The sequence below is a fragment of the Catharus ustulatus genome, chromosome 4 (assembly GCF_009819885.2).
Source record: "Catharus ustulatus isolate bCatUst1 chromosome 4, bCatUst1.pri.v2, whole genome shotgun sequence".
Classification (NCBI taxonomy): Eukaryota; Metazoa; Chordata; class Aves; order Passeriformes; family Turdidae; genus Catharus; species Catharus ustulatus.
Genome location: NC_046224.1, coordinates 65,318,875 through 65,340,052, shown reverse-complemented (window position 1 = coordinate 65,340,052; position 21,178 = coordinate 65,318,875). Strand labels below are relative to the sequence as shown.

The following is a 21,178-nucleotide window of genomic DNA, read 5'->3' as shown; positions in this document are numbered from 1 at the left end:
AATCAGTGTAGTGGGTATTACTGTTAGGGACATCATAACCTTTATTGAGAGATAAGAAAGAAATGAATAATCTCTGAAAGTCTGCAGAGATTTCAAAGGTGAACAGAATTTTCTTGTTCAAGTAGTACCACTGAGGAAAAAGCGTGACTTCAGTTTACTACCGTATAACATGGATGGCATAATACACTACAAACTTTTTTGTCTGAACTATGGTTGAGCCCTACCTGAACTGCTGGACACCTTCTTCTCACCTGCAAATAGCAGTTCTGTTGATGGCAATTCCAGTGAAAACTTGCAGATGGTTCATTGTAAAAAGAAATTTCTAGCACTGAAAAGAAAATGGTGGGTTACATACCTAACTTACTTACTCTGGCGTTTATGAAATCTGCATTTCCTTACCTTTACAGTGAAGTCAGAAATGACACCTGTGCCGATCTGTGCTGGGCAGGGCAACCACAGACACCCATAGCAAGAAGCATGGCATTCCCACCTCTTGCTGAGAAGCAAGCTTGCATAATAACCACTCTTCTTGCTCCTTGATTATCCATCTATCACTCTGTTTCTCAAAGGAAAACCTAGTCTGACACTTGCAGTAATGAAATAGCAGGTTCTGGCAACTCTCTTGTCCTTCAGGAGCAAAGGAAAGCATCTAGACTCAGTGCAGGCTTAAGGCATTCACTATTTCCAATATAGGGTTTAGGTGAACACAATGATTGCATCAGAATTAAAGGCTGAGTGTGGGACTTCAAAAAGTCTGTAGACATGTAAATTGCTTTTGCTGAATCCCCATAGCAATATTGCTCCAGCAGGAAAAGCAGAACTGCAATCATAACCACACTTTAACGTCTGGGGAAGATGGGAGGTAGAAGAGCACGGGGTGAGTCAGCACACATTGTGAAATACTCATTCATGAATCACCAGAATCACCTGAATGCTGGCATAAACAGGTAACAGGGAAAATGTTAGTGCAGCTGTAACTAACGTTTTGAGACAAAGTTTTTTTGCAGTGTAGGTGCTCTCCACTGAGCTGTGCAGGAAGACACATTTCAGAAAATTACCAGCCAGCTCCATTCATTTCAACAAGGGTTTAAAACTGTTTATTCCCATTTTCCTTTGAACGGTTCCTTTGAAGTGAGTTCAGGAACATGCAGTTCAACTATCTGCACACCTATTGTTCAAACATTTAAGTCATTAGCTCAAGTTGATCCATGCAGCAGCTCCAGCAGAATACTCACACTGCCCAGGAGCAGCAGCAGCCACACCTGCTTTGCTGAACAGGCACATTCTCGCTTTCTCCCACCCCTTGTGCTTGTATGCTCCAAACAGCAGGTTTTGCCTAAAGATCCTTCCTTCTGTGCAGCTGCCATGAAGTACACATTGTGTGAAGGTCCAAGGACAGCTGTGTGGCCTGTCAGCTTTATCTTCTGCAGTGGAAGGGCATGTGCCTCACAAAAGTAAATCCTGTTTGTGCACACAAACCTTCTGTCTTGTCTGAACAAAAGAGTGGATCATCTGCCTTGGTTTTCATGCTATCAACTCAATCAACATTAACCCTGCTAGAAAAAGCCAACTAGCTTGTCTTGGGGAAGAGTTTCCTGGCATAACCAAGCATAAATTACTTATTCCAACAATGAAATCACTAGATCTCATACTTACCTCTGTGCGAAACCAAGCTGGGGACAGTTTGAATTAACTCGTGTTTTCCTTGATGTATTTTAATATTTTCTTAACTGAGGAGCATCAGCTCCTCCCAGATTCTCATCAACCATGTTAATGGAAAATCAAACCCATTGTCTTCCTTCCTTTTACTCCTTTGCTTCTGCAAAGTTCCATTACAAGTTTCATGAAAAACACACTTCTGAGAACAGTACACAAGTAACTGTTTGATAACACAGATATCTAGTTTTCTTTTAATCTCCAAAGTGTGATTTTACTATGAATAATCAGACTTTTATGATAAACTTGCATGCCAAGTAATATCAGGGTAATTATTGGGAGGATCTCTCCAGGTGTGGCCAGGCAGGACACAACACTTCAGGACAAAAGAACAGCAGTGAACTTGGCTACCCAAAGCCCTTTTCCTGTCCAAACTCTTGAATGACTAACCAAGCAGGGTGGGTTTTACTACCACCATTCATGAGGTTCTACTGCTCTTTACCTTTTATACTGATTTGAATAATGCTTCTCCATTATGGCTGCTTCTGAAACCTTTCAACTTAAAGCATTCAAGGAAAAAAAAAAATCACAGTCTGTTTCAAAGCCATGTTTTAGTATTTCCCAGCCAGCTAAGATTCCCGCTCAGTTGCATGAGCAGTCACAAAACAACACTGCCAACAATCTGCTCAAATATCCATGTAAAGAACTGAGACATCCTGTTCTTAAGCTCTGTGTTTTAATTCTCCCTAATATTCCACATGTCTCCAAGCTATCACACATGGCTTAGGATAAATGTTGTTACCTACCACATGGATTCATAAAACATCTTGGTCTGGGATTATTTGAAATGAAATCACCAGCACATCAACTCGTGGACATAGCTGGTAACATTTGTTCAAGGAGTGTTTAACTAATCTAGACAGAAAGATCCCCTGAGAAATGTTAGTCACAAAAATCAAGTGGAGAGGGAGGATTCAGTGCCTTGCATGTCTTTAAATCAAGGCAGATCCCTTGCCAGTACACACAATTCAAGGCAGTGTAAGATCTAAAGACAATCTCGTTTTTGTGACAATGCACAAACCCTCATGAAGTTCTTCCTGAATTAATCAGGAAGAAACCATTACAGCCATCAGTCCTCACTATTATACACTGCACAAACATAAATATTCATGACTACATAATCAAGTTTACAGCAAACCACAGATGAGTTTAGAAGGGTTGTTCTAAAGTCAAGAACAAAAACCTTTTGTAAACAAATTCAGGACTACACTGACTTTTGCCTTCTTCCCCCTTATCCAACATCAGGTTGTGAGGGACTGATTGCTCAGATGTTCTGTAGCAGAATCAGAAGCTGGGCTTTGCTCCAAGTGCAATCAGAATGAAGAGCAATGAGGCCAGTCTACCACTTGAGTACCCATCTGACAATGCCTACCTGAGTGCCATGGAGCACTATTCCACCACTGGTGCCTGCCACCAGGAAGGAATACATCCAAACTCCACCACCACCAGGCACAGTAGAGAGAAAACACCACTAACAGAGTTCATGGTCATTAAAGAGGTCTGTTTATTTGCTGCAGGGTCCAACACTTTCGTCACTGCTGCCATAAGCACAGTCAACTTTATTTTTGGTGCACAACATTCTCCTTGCTCTTTGTTCAAATGGCTCAGTACAGTGCCAGCACAATTTTCACCCCATCACCTTTTAAGCAATACCAATGATCGATGAGACAAACGAAACCCAAACCATGCAACATGTGTTAGGCTGATAAAATTAGGCTGAGAATATTTATATATTTACACAGAGAACGTTCAACATTGAACCTGCTTGTGGACTTGTATTATCTTGACCAAGTATCCAAACAGCTACATTCTGGTGTAAAATAGTCTTTTCTTTAAGGTTTCATGTAAAAGCTACTTACATCACAATGCTTTTAACTGGATTCTACTGTACCTATTTTTGACACAGAATTTCTACACACCAGCACCACACACTTGCAGTCATACCTTGCAGAATGTGTAAGGCTTTTGCAGACATCTGATTGCTGTGACCACAGGAAATCCACTTTCCAGAGCTTTCAGCCATGACCTTTGGAAACCATGAGAGCTTTTCAAATACAAAGGGTGAATTAATATGAGAGACACTACTCATCCAAGAACTATAAACTTGTCATTTCTTGACACAGCTACATACAACACAGATAGAATTTAGGACTAATAAATAATTTTCCTAAATAAAAATTTGTTCTTAAACCCCACTGGATAACAACAGGGCTTAGGCACTTCTGAAGATTTTATCTTACATCTGTCTTTAATATGGAAGCTTCAGACTACAAAATACAGGACAAGCAACCATCTCGAAGACGAAAAATTAATTACTGGCAAGAAGCAGGTCAATAGTCTTAGAGTGTAGTCTATTTCCCTGGTTTCCACATCCATACAGAACTTCAGTGACCAGATGGGATTCTGTACATGAGGGTCTGCTGGAAGAAATCTGTCTGCAGAGCCAAGGACTTCACTGTCTAAATAATACTTTGGGAAAAATATATTACTGTGAAAAGCCACCTGTGCAAACAATTCTCTTTTCTGGAAAGCATGGCATGCCCAGAAATAGAAAACTGTAAAAATATTAACAGCAATCCAGAGCCCAACATGCCCAAGCCTTGTAAACAATGAAGACCAGGAGAATGAAAACAGAAGGAACAGGGACCAACATAAATAGGATTAACCAAGACAGCTGAAAGACTCAAAGGGTTTCTAAAAGCATCTTCTTTTAAAAGGAGATTTGGAATCTGCCTTGTCCTGGCAATAAGAGAACATAATTTCACATACATAGTGGTTTCTAAGGCAGAGCAATAATCAGCTAGCACAAAATAATTGATTTAAGAGCTTTCTTAAAACAAACAAACAAACAACCTAAAACATCTTATAATGGTTAAATCAATATGTGAAAAACTTATTACAGGTGAAAAGATTCACATCCTTGTATTTGACATCTACCAATACACAATATCTATGAAGAGTTTGTGGTAAGCCTTGATCTCCAGAGGGTCTGAATGAGCAGAACGATGGAAGGAATTAAGTGAGCAATGATGTATGGCAGAATTCCAATAAGAAAGAAAGCTGTTCTGCAAAGTTTCCCAAATTTGTTAACTGAGCTGCATCTTCAAACATCAGCATAACTAATGAAACCCACTGTGCTCCAACCATTAAGACAATGACAGCCAAACAGCTTCATGGCACTGCAGGACATGCCAGCTCCATCTGCAGCAATTCCATGGCCAACAGGAGCTGAATCCAGTTTACTGCTTAGGAGCTACAGAATTAAAACCCCTCCAAATTAATATGGTGAGGGGTTCTTACTAACATTCACTTTTCTTTTTTGATGTAGTGCAATAGCATGGTAAAGATCCAGCTGTGCCATCCTGACCCAAACAAAACTTTTTGATTAAAAGTAGAACAAAATGTGGAATTTGGTAACAAAAAGTAGGAACCACTGGCTATACATAACAAGCCCAAGACAGTTACTTGTTTAAAGAAGGAATAACTGAGAATCTGGCACATCTTTGCTTCCAAAAAAGCACTATTGACATTCAGTAGACTTTTTGACCTCTATTTTCCATGGATGTCCATGAGGGCATACTTGTAGTCCTTTTCTACTAGAAAAGGTGAGTCTTCAATGTACCTATAGCATATCCCACTAGCAAGATACAAGAAATAAATTTACTTTTTTTCAGGACATTACAGCCCTTCAAACACTAGACATCAAAATCCAACCACATACATGTAACAAAGCAGATGATACCTCCTGAAACACAGATGAAGGATCTAAACTGTACCTTCCATAGCACAGCTTTTAAACTAATGCACTCGCTTAGAATCATTCCTCATTTGCTTTGAAATCTTACACAGCAAGATTTTCTCAGTCTTTCAAATCACACAAAGTTAAGCCACCTAAACATAATACACAATACCAAGGGAGCATCGCAAATTCCTGTCCACTGAGAAGTGTTCAGGCTCCTACCACTGAGGGTCCTATCTGGATACACTTTGTTTTTTTCATTCTTCTTCTGGTTGCCTGACTGAAAGGTATCAATTGTCATGATTAGTACAAATGTGAACCCTCTCTCCCTTCCCTCTGCAAAGAACATTTGGAGGAAATCCAAGCACTGATTTGCCCAGTCCAGCAGTATGAAAGCACAGAGTAAGGAGCACATTGAGAGGCCTGTTTTCTAGCGGAGGAGTGGTTTAATTCTCAGCAAAGAGAGAATATTTGTACTGACTGATGCCAGGCACACTACCTGTGGGATCTCAGGTACCCACCCAGGCTGCCTGGCAAGTTCCTTGAGAGGGCACTTCAGCTGCTGAGTGAGGACTCCACCTCTCCCCAGGCTCAGGGAGACAAGCCTGGGGCAACCAGGTTAGATGATGGAAACACCTTCACATCCACACAGACCACAGGCAACATTCCAAGGCTACAGCATGAAAAGTGGCTGTGCTGGTAATGACAAAGGGAACATTCTTCTAATGCCTTGTTATATATTCGAAGCCAAGTGAAAACTGGTCAGCTGTCCCTGTCATACACTCATGCTGCCAGTGTTCTGCTAAGATGACAGCTTCCAGGCCTGGCCTCAAATACAGACAGACCTCCTTACCATGCTGAAGTCATCTGGCTGGCCTGAAGGGCAAATTTGGTCTGCCTTTATGCTGAAGTGGAGCTATTTCCATGGAATCTAGCCTGAAGGAAAAAAAAGCAGAAAGTCCTATTTGAGAGGTTAAGTCATTAGATGCTACTGTGAAAGTAACAACAAAGCACTTGGGAAAGACCAGGTATGAGAGAGACAAAGCTTCAGGCTCAGAGCACATGTTACAGCATCAGGTTTAGGTGCTCAGAGTCTGAAAAGTGACAAAAATGGCATCTTGGCTCTCCCTTTGTGCATGCACTGAAGTCTTACTTGCCCCAAGGGACATGCCACCCTTCCCACTAAATAGACCCAAGTATGTACTGGCTGCCATCAAAACAGTCAGCCAGAGCACAGTAACCCCAGCATTCAATCATTTTGTTTTCAAATGTCAAAGACAGCAGTTTTGCTGTTTAGAGAGAGCTGAACTTCATGTGTAAACATAAGGCTGTTTTCCTGAGAGCTCCTGACACACCATTTTCAGACCTCCCACTATGCAATTTTTAGTCACTTTTCAGAACAGAATTACATTTTCATCTTTTGTATTTCAAGAAAGCTCTCTGTGCTTCAGCATGTAACCACAGATGGTTTGGCTGCAAGCTGCCTGACCATAAAGCAGCTCCCATGCCCTCCTTGGCTGCAAAGGGTACCACAAGGACAACTACAAACTCTCAAGTCCAGTGCATGCAGGAGGATGGGTTACCAATAACCCATCCTAAAACCAGTTAAGGTTTTAGGCCTTTGGAGACTGATTACAATCTCCTGTTTTTTCACTTTTGACTCAAACTGGGTATTGACTCAGCTGAGAGAAAGATAAGCAGCATTAGTACTGGAGATGAACCTCAGCTTTGCTATAGCAGCACATTTTAGCCTTCTTTTCACTGGCTCATTATCTTAGCCAGTTCTTGAGGATGAAAATGTTGCTGTTCTTTGGTAGGTACAGAAATCTGTTAGCAGAGTTCACCTGTCCTAACACTGACACACAAAAAATGGGAACATTTTCAGCCTCTTTTAAGCTCTGACCTGACCTGCTGCACATACCTAAACAGTAATGTCTATTTTTCCTTTTCTTCCCTTAGCAGGAAGCTGCTCCCCCTCTCTCTCACACACACACACACACACACAGACACACACTCACACACGGCTGATCAGACAAGGAGAGGGTATGGCCAGAGTCTATGGAGTGATGTCCAATAGCACATCATTATGAAATTCTTAGAATGTTTCTCCCAAAGAATATAAAGTTTAGCACATTCTGTACATATTGTTGGCTTCTTAGTTAGAAAGTAAACAGTAGCAAACTGTCCATAAAGTGTTGACTCAGTTTAAACGCAGCCCCTTCTCTTTTTATCTTGCTGAAAGTCCTCTTCCGGCCAAAACACTCCAGTGATGTGGGCATTCGGCGTGTGACAGCAGAGGAAGGAAGAAAGAGGCACTTTTGATTGGCTGGTATTCCTGGACTTCCCTTTTTCCTGCGGAGGTCTATGTTCCTGACACTAGATGGTAGTGTTAGCACGGAAAACCGCTGTGGATAGGCACTTGGCAACAAGGCTCCAAGGCAGTGCCCGCTCTCTGCTATGTCATCAGGATTGGTTTCTGCCGCACTTCCAGGATATCTGGGCATGGGAGAGAAACAAAGAGACACAGCCAACTTAAGAGGCTCCTGAAAGCAGCCACAGCACCAGAAAGCATGAAGAACTGGAGACATAAGCGTGGATTGGGGCACAGCCCACCAGGAATCTAAAACATGATGACTACATGGCTTCCCCTGTTAAAATATGAGGATGCACCTGGGAAGAACTGAAGGATGACAAACTGCAAATATACCCCATCATATGGAGAGGCCAGCTGAATGACTATTATTTATACTGGGATGAAGCAACATATGTTAGACAGGGAGGGGCAATATTTTCCAGGGAAACAAGTGTGAGTGCCATTAACAAGAGATGCTAAGGGGTTTCCCATTCTTGAAGGGACAAATGCAACATCCTCAAGTCCCTTAAGGAGACTTCTGTGGGTAGAAATAATTAAACTCTTTCATTCATTCTAGAGCCCAAAGCCTACATTTCTGCACTCAAATAACTGCCATGGAAGAACATTCACCTTCTTGGCTCCTCAATTCCATATTGTCCAAGTGGGACAGAATATGAACCTTAAAAATTGTGCTGTAATCATGGGCACCTTTTTAAATATAGGCAGCAAAACCAACATGGCAGGGCACTAGGCAGAAATATCTGGAAACTGCTCTGTGATGCCCTTTTCAAGGCTACACAAAGAACAAGAAACATGGGAAAAGGAGCACACAATAAAAAGGTCGATCAAACACAACTGCACAAAGAGGATAACATGAGCAAAAATTGATCCCCAGCTCCAGAGGCCTCAAGCCATACCTGTAAAGAATTAAACACAGTGGAGGGAGTGGGGGAGTCCAGTGAAGGGCCACAGAGATGACTAAGGACTGGATTATCTGACACATGTGGAGAAGGTGGCAGAAGTGTGATTATCCAACAACGGACAGAAGGGTCAGGGTGAAGTCTTATCAATAAATTCAAGGTATTTTAAAAAGTACTTTGATCACTATCACTGGGATTTTAATATCTTAGTACAGGTTTTCTGAACTACCCAGGAGAAATGAGCACCTTTCCCCCTCTGTCCCACATGTAATGCTCCTGCTACCTGGAAAGCTGACACTGGCACAAATACACTGATTATAAGGCCTTGGAAACAGGGCCTACACAACATGTCAAGCTAAAACAAATGTGGGTAGGGAAAAACTGCAGATGAAAATTCTGCCTTACAGCGCAGAAATTTCATGCCCTATTTCTGCGTATCTCAATATATACTCCAATTCCTGCAACCATATGTTCAACAAATTAAGTCTCAGAAAGGATGTTCAAGCTCAAAGCCAGTAATCGAGCATGGAGGCATTTGTGCCACCCTCTTGAGCAGATATTGAACATCAGCAGAAACAATACATCTTCTGTGAGTTCCAAAATGCCTGTGGTAAGAGAGAGTAAGCTTGCTATAAGATTACCAACATGATCATAAGGAATAATTATGACTTTTGCTGAAACACTGTTCAAAATCCATCCTTAATTACAAATGACTGATTTTTTTTTACTGGAATCTGTAATTTCTTCTAAATTGAAATAAATTCCTATTTACAACAGCATTACACAGAAATACTTGCTCCTCTGTCTTAACAGCAGAATCCCTCAGCATGGCAGGCTGTGCACAATGCAGGTCAAAACTCACCTGTTAAAATTCGATGCAATGGCAAAGTGATGTATGTTAAGTGTGCATAGAGTAGAAAGTTCTCATCTGTTCTGTTCAGCTTCAGCCACGAGCCCACCAGGGAGCGTCCTGTTCCAGACAGGGATCGCGACCGGAGATTTGTCACGTTGTGCAGATCTGTAAAGGCAGGGAGAGACAGCAAGCCTCAAGGGATTGCACTTTAATGGAATACTTCTGAAACTCAAAAAAAGAGGAAAGAGTTCTATTCATTGTTCAGAGACAAATCACGTGCAGGACACAATCATAACTGATTTTTAAAACCAGACGGATCTTGCCTAGCACAGAATTCACCATTTATACTGAAACTAATAAATGGTAGAGGCAGCAGCTGAAGACAACAGACAGAAAAGAGAGGACCTGTGTTACCACACTGCACCAGCAGAACACCAACTCAGCCTTCCCTCTTACATTAAATCACAGAATAGCCCTACAACTAAGTACTTACTCATGCAGAAATTCACCAGAGTAACGAAATAGAAATTGTTTATTTTGAAGAAAGTTGCCATCTAGCAGACATGGGGAGATCCAACATTAATACCTCCATTTCCTGCACACCTCCATGCACACCCTGAGCCACACCTAGGACCCTTCAGCCGAGCCAGTGTTCTCAGAATTAGTTTAGATGTCCCCAAGTAACTTTTAAAACAGAAAGATACTGAGTCCCCTGTAGGCCAGAGGAGTTTTTTGTAGGTATCTCCCACAGCCACACACTCCATTTTTTGAGTGTTTTAAAATCTTTGCTCTATTACCCTGTAAAATTCATCCCTGTCCCACATTGCTAAAATCAGATGTTGAAGTCAACATATTGATTCTGAACCAGAGTGATCCAAGCTCTGGAACTGGAAGCAGATCCTGATCCAAAGAGGAAAATATGTGGTGGCAGCTACTCTAGAAAGATGTGTAACAATGTGGGAGGAAAAAAAAAAAAACTGAAAATCTTTTCCTCTTCCCTACACATGTGCATAGCCTAGGTGTCTATTATCTCTTCTCATGCATGACCATTATGCCAGAAACACTGTGGTGATCAGGGCAGAAGGAGCTGACTCTGGAAGCTGCAGTAAGCCCAACTCTCCTGGTGTATCAGCAAAGCCACTGAAGTGGGCCTTGATGGGTTGTTCCTATTCACTACAGGTCTGTCTGCACTGGGGCAACTCTGCAGCAGCACTGGCTGTACCAAGGACAATGCTGATCTTTACACAATCCACATCTTTTCCTCCACCCACAAAGCCAAGATGCACCCAAATCCCTCCTCCTATCTCTGCATCTTCTGCATCTGCGTCTGGCTTTTTCATGCCAAAATAAGAGAGTATCACCACTGCAGCTCCTGAGGAGCACTGGTAGGACACTCAGGTTTCTGAAATTTGTAAAAAATAATAGCAACTACTATTCCTTGTAGAAAACTCATCTTTGAATAAATCAAGCTCCCTAGCATAAACTGCTAAAATATTCCTCTTTACATTTCAGATGAGAAACAATAAGGTCAAAACACTTAGAAACCATTTCTTGGTATTTTATATGAATGCTATAAAATATCTGAAAAACCTATAATTTATTTACTTCCATAAATATACCAGAAGGAAAAGGATATGAGAATAAAAAGAATGCCCATCATTAACATTAAATACTCTAGGATCAGATCCTGCAAGACAATCCTGAGCATGCACTACACAACCCATGAGGGCTGCCAGACAAACACCTTGAACTCTGTTCTATTCTGGGCAACCTCCAGGTAGCCTCTCTAGGCATCAGTATCAAATCAGAATTCAAAGAACTTGCTGCTGAGTTGCCCTACCCGCTACACCTGGAGAAGTGCTCCCAGAGACTCTGGTATCTGGGAAAGGGGGAGGATCTCAGCTGCTCCAGTTTCTCTCAAATGGGTCCATAGAAAAGAAATAAGTTTTAACATACTCAGGATTTGTGGGCTCCAGTCTTCCAAGAAATGCTTAAGTCTGTGAAAAATCTCATTCTCAGAGAGGCACTGGCTGTATGTGGAGCCCCCTTTTTTCCACCCTGCAAACCTTCTTGAAAACCCTGCACTGGGATCCCTTTCTGCTGTGCCCTCTCCAGACAAGTCTGTTTAGCTGTCAACACTTCTCTTACCTCCACCATCATCATCTCTGAAGAACTCCTCACTGTCATTTGCTGAATGGGACTTTTTCATCTCAGCAATTCGATTTCGGGGCACTTTTCTCTTGAGGGATGGGGAGAAGAAGGATGGGCGGTTGTTACGTTCTGGGGTTGGTGGTGTGCTGAAAGAAGTAACCTAAAAGGGAAACAAAAGAAATGCTGGAGAAACTCTTGGTTTTCCCTCCATGTGCCACAAGGCAATCACATGTGCAAAAAATCAGAATGATGACTGGTATCTAGCTCTGTTTTATCAAAGTGGCTAGAGAATTTAAACTGAACAATCACCTCAAGATGAAAATATTTTGATATATCACAACCCTCAACTGTTACATGAATAATGAAAAACTTCTCTCCTCAGATGATCACTTTTAACAAGGATTTACAGTCATAGTGGCACAAAATTAGTAATTTAGGCACCAAGAACATCAATCTTTTTCATGTTGAAATGCAGGAGACTTAATATGCTAAGAATGTACTGCATTGAACATACTCAAAATGTGCATCTTCATTTCTTTGATAGGTACAAGGCAGCAGCTTCCCTACTGGAAAGGCTGTTCCATGGGATCCCTGCAGAAAGTCAATGTCCCTGGGGAGGAGAGCCCAGTACACTGAGGCAGAAGTGAAGTCAGTGTTCTCTATTTTGTGTGTCATGTTCCATTACCGGAAGGAGAAAATGAAGCTGTGGTGCCTCAGAAGATTTGGTTAGTCCAAGTGATGACAAATACAGGGACAGAACTGTCTGTGGTAAAACTCAAGTTAGGATAAAACTATGGAGACACCCTTCCTTTAGAGTACACCACAATTACAGCCAAGTACACCTGTTGTAGAGAGAACTTAAACATAGTGCTGATGTACTGGCTTTGATTGCAGCATTTTAATAGTTTCATTTCAAAGAGAAGAAAGTAGGGATAACTACTTTGCTAATGGATGTGAGCAACTTTAACCTTGTCCTTGCTTCTTCACACAGTCAATTTAACAACCCCATAACTCTCCCTGAGCTGGCACATGACACTGCTCATATCTGTCCAAAGAAATGCAGAGGGAGGTGATACGAAGTGATGATGGCAGCCAAGCCAGGTTGAATGCAGAAACACACCATGTTGTCCCTCTATCGCTAATGTTAAAAAAACAAAAGAAAGCCCTTGTAACACCCAACTAATCCTCTTCCCAGTACATTTCAATTCTAATTTGTGCTTGTCTGTTTTTAATTTGGGAGTCATTTCATATCACACTGTGGGGGGAACCAGAAACAGACATATCAGCATTAAAGTAGTGGCAACACATTATCAAATCTAATTTGACATTTTCCAGCTGACATTGGAAGCCTTGGAGACAAAAGATCATGTTGTCCCTCCATGCCTGATTTCTTCAGGCTGTGTTTCTGTGGTAGAGAGCAAGAACATCCAGTTAATGAGTTCTTTGCTGGTAGCTCACGTTGCCTTTTACCAAGTCAGAAACAAAAACCACACTGCCTGCATGGAGTCCTCTAGAAGCCCTTCTGCAGATCTTTAAATGGTACAGGTTAGCTGCCCTACACAGAAAACCATGCTGGACTCCATCAGGTACTGACCCAGCCCAAGTCTGTGCAGGCACTTTGTCTAATCCACATTAACCAAGTAAAATGTCTTAATGGAAAATAAGGCTCAGGATTGAATAAAGGCCAAATAAACATCTGTGGTCTGATTCTATTGGCATTTTACTACACTTGTATTAAAATTAACCATATATATGAATACCATGCTGCATCTGGATCTGTGATATTTGCTTCAGCATTATATAGGATTTGTGTTAGCAGTATTCCTCAGTGGTAAAACCTAAAAGCACCACTTACTGTGAGGTTTAGCAAGCCACCTATACAATACAGAAATTCCACGTTTCTAGGTAAATCCCATTTCGCACAGAAGTGGAATCTACTTTTTTTTACAGAAAACAGGCAGAATCATTGGTTTCCCTGGCATCAAGATTGCTGTTGTTTCAACAAAACACTCCTCCAGAAGTATGAATCATCCAGTCATCTCTGTATTCAGCATTTGCTCAGGGGAAGCTGCGTTAAAGAATCCATCTCACATACTGAGTGACTACCAAATTATACACAGGCAAACCTAAGTGCAGAACTTAGATGGGGGTTAACCCCAGCTTCAGCCTGCCTCCTTGGTTTTGGAACAAAGCATGTTCATGCTTCACCTTAAGAGGGTATTTCTGTGTGCTACTTACTCTCTCATGCACTGGGGAGTCTGGATTTGAATCTTCTTCTGTCCCATATGGTGAAGTGTCACCAGTGGAAACTCTGCTCACTGCCATCTCTGCGTGTCCTTTTCCCTGTGGGCCTTTCATTCGGACAAACTCCATGTTGTTGTATTTATAAAAGCCAAAAGACATTCTTTGAGCCATCTTAGCTGCAACACTCACCTACAATGCATCAAGACGAGAGAAAAACATGTAATAATAGTTCTACAACTTGAAAATAACATCCTCTGAAAGCATTAAAGTCAGAACCATAGTGGATAATGATTCCTAAGAAACATTGTAAGCCACAATCTGAAGTGATCTCCAAAAGGAAAGTAATTTTACACAGACAAAAACAGATTCTGAGAAGAACTAACTCCTTCAACCATCCAAAAGGCAGAGTTAGCAGTGGCACAGTGAGAGAAAACCAAAGGTTTTTATCCAGGCCCACACAGTGTGGCACATGAAAGCATGGGCAGGCACACACATAACTCAATGCAGCCTGTGCAGAGGCACTCATTTGAGCCCAAAAAGCAGCAGACATACACACACAAGATGCCTCAAACCAGCAAAGCACACCCCACAACTGGGTCACTACTTTGTGCCAAGTCATTTCTGACATTTTTATGTCCACACTGTCAAGGCAAAATATAAGGAACCAGCCCCAAGCATAACTAACCTGCACTGCATGGCTCACCAAGACACCCTGACAGCTTTAAATCCATCCCCTCAACAGACACAGGAGCTCAATTTCCAGTCAGCACAACTGAACTGAAAATTGAACTGAGAACTGAAAAAAGGAACAGGCCAATATGAAAACAGTCAAGGTTTTGCTAAGTGAAAATGATGCCTTCAGTTTACATCCATAAGCTTAAGTGATTTATTGCAACGTTCATCAGTTTATGAAAAGGTCAAGATGCTCATCAGATTGTATTGCACTGAGAATTACAGAATCCTAGAATAATTTAGGTTAGAAACAACCTTTAAGATCATTAAGTCCAATCACTAACCAAAGACTGCCAAGCCCACCACTAAATCATGTCCTTAAGTGTCACAACTACGCATCTGTTAAATATCTCAGGATCTGAGGACTCCACCACTTCCCTGGATAGCCTGTTCCAGGGCTTGACAACTCTTCCAGTAAAGGAAATTTTCCTAGTATTCAATCTAAACCTTTCCTGAAACAACTGAAATCAAGTAATCTTCAAAAACATAGAGATTACTGCTGTTCTGTAAAAATAATGGCAAAACTTTGAGTTTTGCCTCCGGCCATAATGAAATATTTGAAGAGTTAACAATTTTACTTCATCTAACAAAATAATGTCAAGTAGCTGTGTGGTCAATGACGACATTCCTAGGCTCTGAGGTGACTTTACCACATCAAATCTTATTTTTCCACTGCAGGGCTTTCTTTTTATGTTTTCTTCAGTGAATTCTGCATTCCACTAATTTTAATAACCCAGCTGCTGATGGTGTAAGGCCACAAGATGATGGTGGAAGAGAAACAACTTTTGTTTAATGTTCTCTCAGAAACCTGCTGGAAGAATGTAATGGCTCACAATTGAAACAGGGAGAAGGGAAATTATTCAGGACCTCTCTGACAAGGGTAGAAACGAAGAGAAATTTAGAGATACAGTAGATATTGTGAGAATTTCTTCTGTTTGTTTCTAAAAATCTCTCAGGATTGTCTTCATAACAAACCATTTGAGAAGTTTATTAAGTCTTGATTTCAGCACTAAGTAGTGAATTTGACAGTGCTGGTATTTCATGTTTCTGTAGAAAGCAAAGAAAGCTACTCTCAGTGGCAGTGACACTACAGGGGTCTTTTGAAAACAGCCATGAGTGCAAAATACAATGAAGAAAAATACACTTTATCACAAGGTAGTTAGCAAAGTTTAAAATCTCCCATGAAATCATACCTTCTCTGAATAAAATGACTTCTCAAGAAAAATGAAGGGGCTCCAAGAACTGCTGTTCAGGTCCATTCCTGAATCATGCTCTTGACTACGTATCCCTACTTTTCCTCCTTCCGGCAAACAGCAGAGGCACATACCCCCATCTGAATACCCTCAGTTATATGGGTCAGAAACAATAGCTTTCAGCTAACTTTCAAAGGCAAAACAGACAGACTCTGATGTAGCTGATCAAACAGGACAAAAAGCTGACAGCCTCAGCCGCAAAGAAAATCTAGTCAGAGCACCATTTCTGCAAAGGACATTGTGTTTCAGAAGCTCCTTACCCTGTTGTCATAGACCTTCTTGAGTGCTTCATAGCGGATGGACCCCTGGAAAATCACCCCTTGGAAGGTGTTGCTTTTATCACTGGCCACTAGCTCCACACACACCATTTCTCCTTCTCCCACAGTCATGTCACTGAAAACCTGCCAAAGATGCAAGATGAAACACTTTGATGCAAAGTTGTTCAAATCAAAATACATTCAGATTCCCATGGCTGTCCTTACACCTCAAGGAAGTTTCAATATAAACTGAAAGGGAGCAGAATGCTCCACCACAGTGGTTCAAAAAACCAGACTCCAGGCAGTGCACACTGCAAATCACTTGTTGAGATGAGTAGCTGTAACACCAGCCTGTCATGCTTTAGCCTATCATCAACACTGATGCCAAAATCCAGCTTTAAGATCAGATTTCAAACATTAAAGAGAGAGGAAGTTTAAATAAAAATAAAACAAGATCTAGCAGGAGATAACCCTCAACTGGCCAAGAACATCTGCTCAAAAGGTACAGGAAAACAGCTAATCAGAACATAAGACTAGAATAAGACAAAACTTTGCTGCTGCAACAAGGAACTCACCTCCTCAAAACTGTCAATCATGAAGAATATATTGGGGTAGCTGATCTTTGACTCCTCTCCTTTACTGTCCATCGGGTGTTTGCTCGGAGACGCAAACACTTGCTGAGAAAGATGCAGAAAAAGAGACTTCTCAGTTAAATGTGCTTGGGAACAGACACAACAAACACAAGGCAAGTAATTACAAAACACCTCAGGCTGGCGCTGCTCACTTACACTACAGATAGTGGACATCCTGCAAGCACAGCTGATCTAGTTTCTGACTAAAGCCAGATTTGCAGCAATAGCACTTGAGACATCCTTGGTTTTCACAAGTAATTAACCAAAAACTCATCGCTTAGTAAATGTCCATGTGTGTACCTGACCTCTCACCATATTACAGCACACCATCATACTTCATCACCACTTTCAGGTGCTTTCAAGTTGCTTCAAGACGCTCCAAAGTAAAATGCCACCATGCAAGTCACCATGAAGCATCTGACCCAACACCTTCACTTTAATATGCTGTTGTTTACTTAGCACCACCCTAAGATCAACCTCCCTCAGTAAGGGTAGCGTGGCTGTTCTGGGGCAATTCATAATGTTATTTTATTCCATATCTATTGCACCCAAAAACTGTCGCTGTATCTTTACAACCCTACAGCTGCAGACCTTGTGTGTGTGGGGTGCTGTTGTGGACAGTTTTGAAATCAGGGTGGAGGCGGTTTTCAGGCTCTTGGCTGCACAGTAGTCACTTCACAGGCTACTTGGTCTTTGTTCAAAGACCTTCCTTCCCATTTTTCGTCCTCTCTTCACTTTTTTTGTTTTTATCCTTGTCTAGGGAGACTGCAGTTAGTGATATTGGGCTGTCTGGGGGCAAATTCCACAGGTGCCCACTTACAGCAGTCCTCACTCCAGTCCAAGCCCATCCAGGAGACAAAACTATGGAGTCTCTTTCGCAGCAGCTCTGGGTTGGTAACTGTAGCTACTTGCAGAAATTTCCCACCATTTTGGGAACAGGTTTTTCTGGCAGTTTGGGTCTCTCTTTGTTCCCATGGGGTTTTGAGTTACAACAGTTTGGTACTTAGTAGTTACTTACTTTTTTACCCTGACTGTTGGTGACTGCTTAATAACAAAATGTTATTTTTTCACTTAAAGCTACTCGTATTTAATTCCTTATTGGGAGAAAGAGATTGGTTGGAACCAAGGAGGAGGTCACTCATTTCAAAGTGCCCATTAGACTGTCTCAAATTGTTGGAAATTATATCAAGTTAAATTTTAAAAAATAACTTTAATCAGAGGTTTTGTTCGCCTTTGCCCTGGGGGGAAGGTAATCGAAGTTTCTTTTCAGGGCACTGCTTCATCACTCGAGGCCTGATGAGCTTGACATCTCAACAGACTGGGAGTAGCACAGAAGATACACAAATGACAATGACCGTGAACAAACATTAACTCCAAACATCACCCCTGGTGGGAGACACCTGGGCTGGGAAAAGAGAGATAAGAGAATGAAGAATGAGAACCTAATTAACATCTAAAGTGAAGAGATTGATAACCAACAGGAAACCAAATACTAGGAACTATGCAATGTGTGACCAATGAACACTGAACCAATTAATTTCTATGGGTTTAGACTGTATAAGTATGTGCAAAATGTAGTAATATTTATGCAGGATGGAATGATTTTCTCTGCACAACCCAGCTAATGTGTGGGTGAAATTATTTCTGTTGCACCTCCTGGCCAGAACAACATCATGGCCAGAATAAAGTAATGCTTTGATTCTCTAACACTAAGAAGGATTTTGAAGAGTTTTGCTTTTCCTGCAGTTTTGACAACAAAACCAAGACAATGGCTCACAGGAAGACTTTCTCATCCACATCTTGTGCTTCTTGTTTCTTTTTCCATCATTTCCTCTTGTACATTTCTCCCTCTCAAGCAGTTCCTGAACTCCTTCAGTGACTTTGTTTAAATAGCTAAAGGCTTTAGCCTTTATAATTCCAAAAAACTTAATGAGTAGGTAAGGAGGGAGAAGCAATTCATACGTAGCAGCTTTCTTTGTTTCCACATTTGTTTACAAACAAAGCCTTGAATTAAAGAAACCTGTCAAATTTTAGCCACTGTGAACATGCTGAAACCTATGGATCTGACCAGGCTGTCAAGTTCACGACATTCTTGCTACAAACCATTCAACACAAAACATTATTAAGGGTAGTCAATTAGATATTCACAAGAGGGTTGCTTTTCCTTAATTTGTACTTCTGCAGCTTTTATGCACATTGAATAGAAGTAAAAAAAAGGCTGCCTCAAGACCAGGAATGTCATTATAAAGCAATCAGACTCTTCAAAATTACTACTTGCACCACTGCCTGAAACAAGGACCTTTTCCAGGCATCACTCTCACACCAGCCAATGAATGACAAAACACCCTCCCAAATTCATCTCCAGTTGGGCACACCTGAGGAAAATACAGTTTGTGGAGATCTTATTGTCAAGCCAGCAGTTTGCAAGATAAAGCCAGCCTTTTTCATACTGGCTTCATGCACCCACGTGTGTGAACAGAGTAGATTTGTCAAAGGTCTTGAGTAGGACAGCAGATTTAGGCCATGAACATCTGGCTGCACATGGGCAGAAGATACATTTTCCAAAGCAAGATCCATCGGGGCAGAAATGCAGATCCAAACCAGCTGGATTCTCCTCATTTAAAACCAACAGCATCAATAGTGGATGTGACAATGAAATGCCCAACTGCAAGCATGCTTTCACAGCATAAGGAGGTGCCTTTGCTCTGTCTATAGATCAATGTGATGATGCTGAAATGTTATTGATATGTACTGCTAAGTTTAACGTGGAAAAGGGAAGACAACAATTTATAAGCATTCCCATAGTAGGAGCCTCTAGAAAGGAGGAACAAAAAACTTCCTCTTCATTCTAAATACTGCTCACATGCAGTAAAGGCATCCCTCATCTTTTCCTTCCTAATTTTCGAATCTGAAATAATATTTACAGATTTTTACATTTGCAGAAGTTAACTTGGGGTGAAATTTGGACTAGCCAACAGAGAAAAAAGCGATGAGAAATAACAAGCTTAAATCAACAGTGTAATGTGACATCTCAACAGCACCTAAAGAAAAAATTAAGTACTTAATCAACGTAAATCACAGAGACAATAATCAGTATTGCTAGTTCTGTTTGTAGGCAAAGCAAAACTTCTTTTAAAGTGGTTAAACATGATTAAAATCCAAAGAGAATTGCTTTATTTAAGTAAAGCTGCACAAGCAGCTGCATGGACTAAGGGAATGGGAGAAACAACCATTTAAATGCAACAGGAAATTTTTAAGAGAATAATTTCTGCTAACTAGCAGAAGTTGTTGCAAGATCTACATTGCAAATTGAAATTGAGTGGGGAAGCCTCATGTTTCTTGTTCCTATTCCCTTTATGCTTGTTATTCAGTCTCTTCCACTATGCCAAACCCTGGATTAATTGCACAAAAAAGATAAAAGCCTATGGTGTGGAGATTAAATGAATGAGCAGTTTAAGAGACTAAGAATCTTGTAAAATAATAAAAATATAAATTGGTAATCAGTAAATTGTCTGCCATTTAGCAGCTCTACATTAGAAATTTACCCTGAAGGCTCCTCATAATCCTCATTTCATACAATTCCAGGCTTAGTCTCAGACTGGGGAACAGTTGGGCATCATATTCCTTCCTCCCCCTGGCACCTTCCCTCTCTCCCCTGCCTTTATATCCAGCAGGCAAAATAAACACGCTGAAGCATGCAGGGGTCTTCACAATTGTTTGAGAGGGGACATAAAGGACATTTGGATCTCACATCTAGACAACTGGCAAGAAGTGTCACTATACAAAGACTTGAGATGCTTCATGAGGATGAATCTGTCAGACAACAGCCTGAGAACCCAGCCCCAGTTTTGGAGCAGTTTTTAGGATTAGGTAATACTGGATATCAACCTCTGATGCAAAGCAATAAAAAGGGGAAGCTCACCTGAGATTTCTTTTTGTGAATATGAATATCTCCTCCATCGGAGCGTGTGCACACAGCACAGGTCACCACATAATCAAGCTGGACAGGGCACCAGACAGAGAAATTAACATTTAGAGTTGGGAAAACAAAACACTCATGTACATGAAGCAGAAGACATTATCTTTTTTTTCTCTTCTGTCTGTCTAAAAAGTAAGATATTTTAGTATTGCCATTTTCTTTACTCTCTTTTCTATACTGAACTACCTCCAATATTTAAGCCTGTGTTCACACAATTTTTAAGCCTTTGCTCATTAACTCAGTGACACCAAAACCTCTTGTACAGCTGCTTGTTGAGGTGCACAACTGGTGGGTAAGGAAAGCCCTGCCAATATTGTTATAAACTTAATTGCAGCTGGGGGAATAAGCA

At 41.1% G+C, this 21,178-nt stretch overlaps 1 protein-coding gene across 2 annotated transcripts in view; it reads right to left on the bottom strand.

Annotated features, from left to right (window-relative positions):
* Positions 1 to 7,325: 7,325 nt before the first annotated feature.
* Positions 7,326 to 21,178, bottom strand: part of KIAA0930 (KIAA0930 ortholog) — a 53,459-nt gene continuing 39,606 nt past the window's right edge. For both annotated transcript variants that reach the window (XM_033058628.1, XM_033058629.1), the window contains exons 4-10: positions 20,773 to 20,850; positions 16,794 to 16,895; positions 16,222 to 16,362; positions 13,971 to 14,165; positions 11,730 to 11,892; positions 9,591 to 9,746; positions 7,326 to 7,951 (exon numbers count right to left, since the gene is read on the bottom strand). In XM_033058628.1, coding sequence (XP_032914519.1) covers positions 7,911 to 7,951; positions 9,591 to 9,746; positions 11,730 to 11,892; positions 13,971 to 14,165; positions 16,222 to 16,362; positions 16,794 to 16,895; positions 20,773 to 20,850 — 876 coding nt within the window. In that variant the 3' untranslated portion in view covers positions 7,326 to 7,910. The remainder of the gene's footprint in view (positions 7,952 to 9,590; positions 9,747 to 11,729; positions 11,893 to 13,970; positions 14,166 to 16,221; positions 16,363 to 16,793; positions 16,896 to 20,772; positions 20,851 to 21,178) is intronic.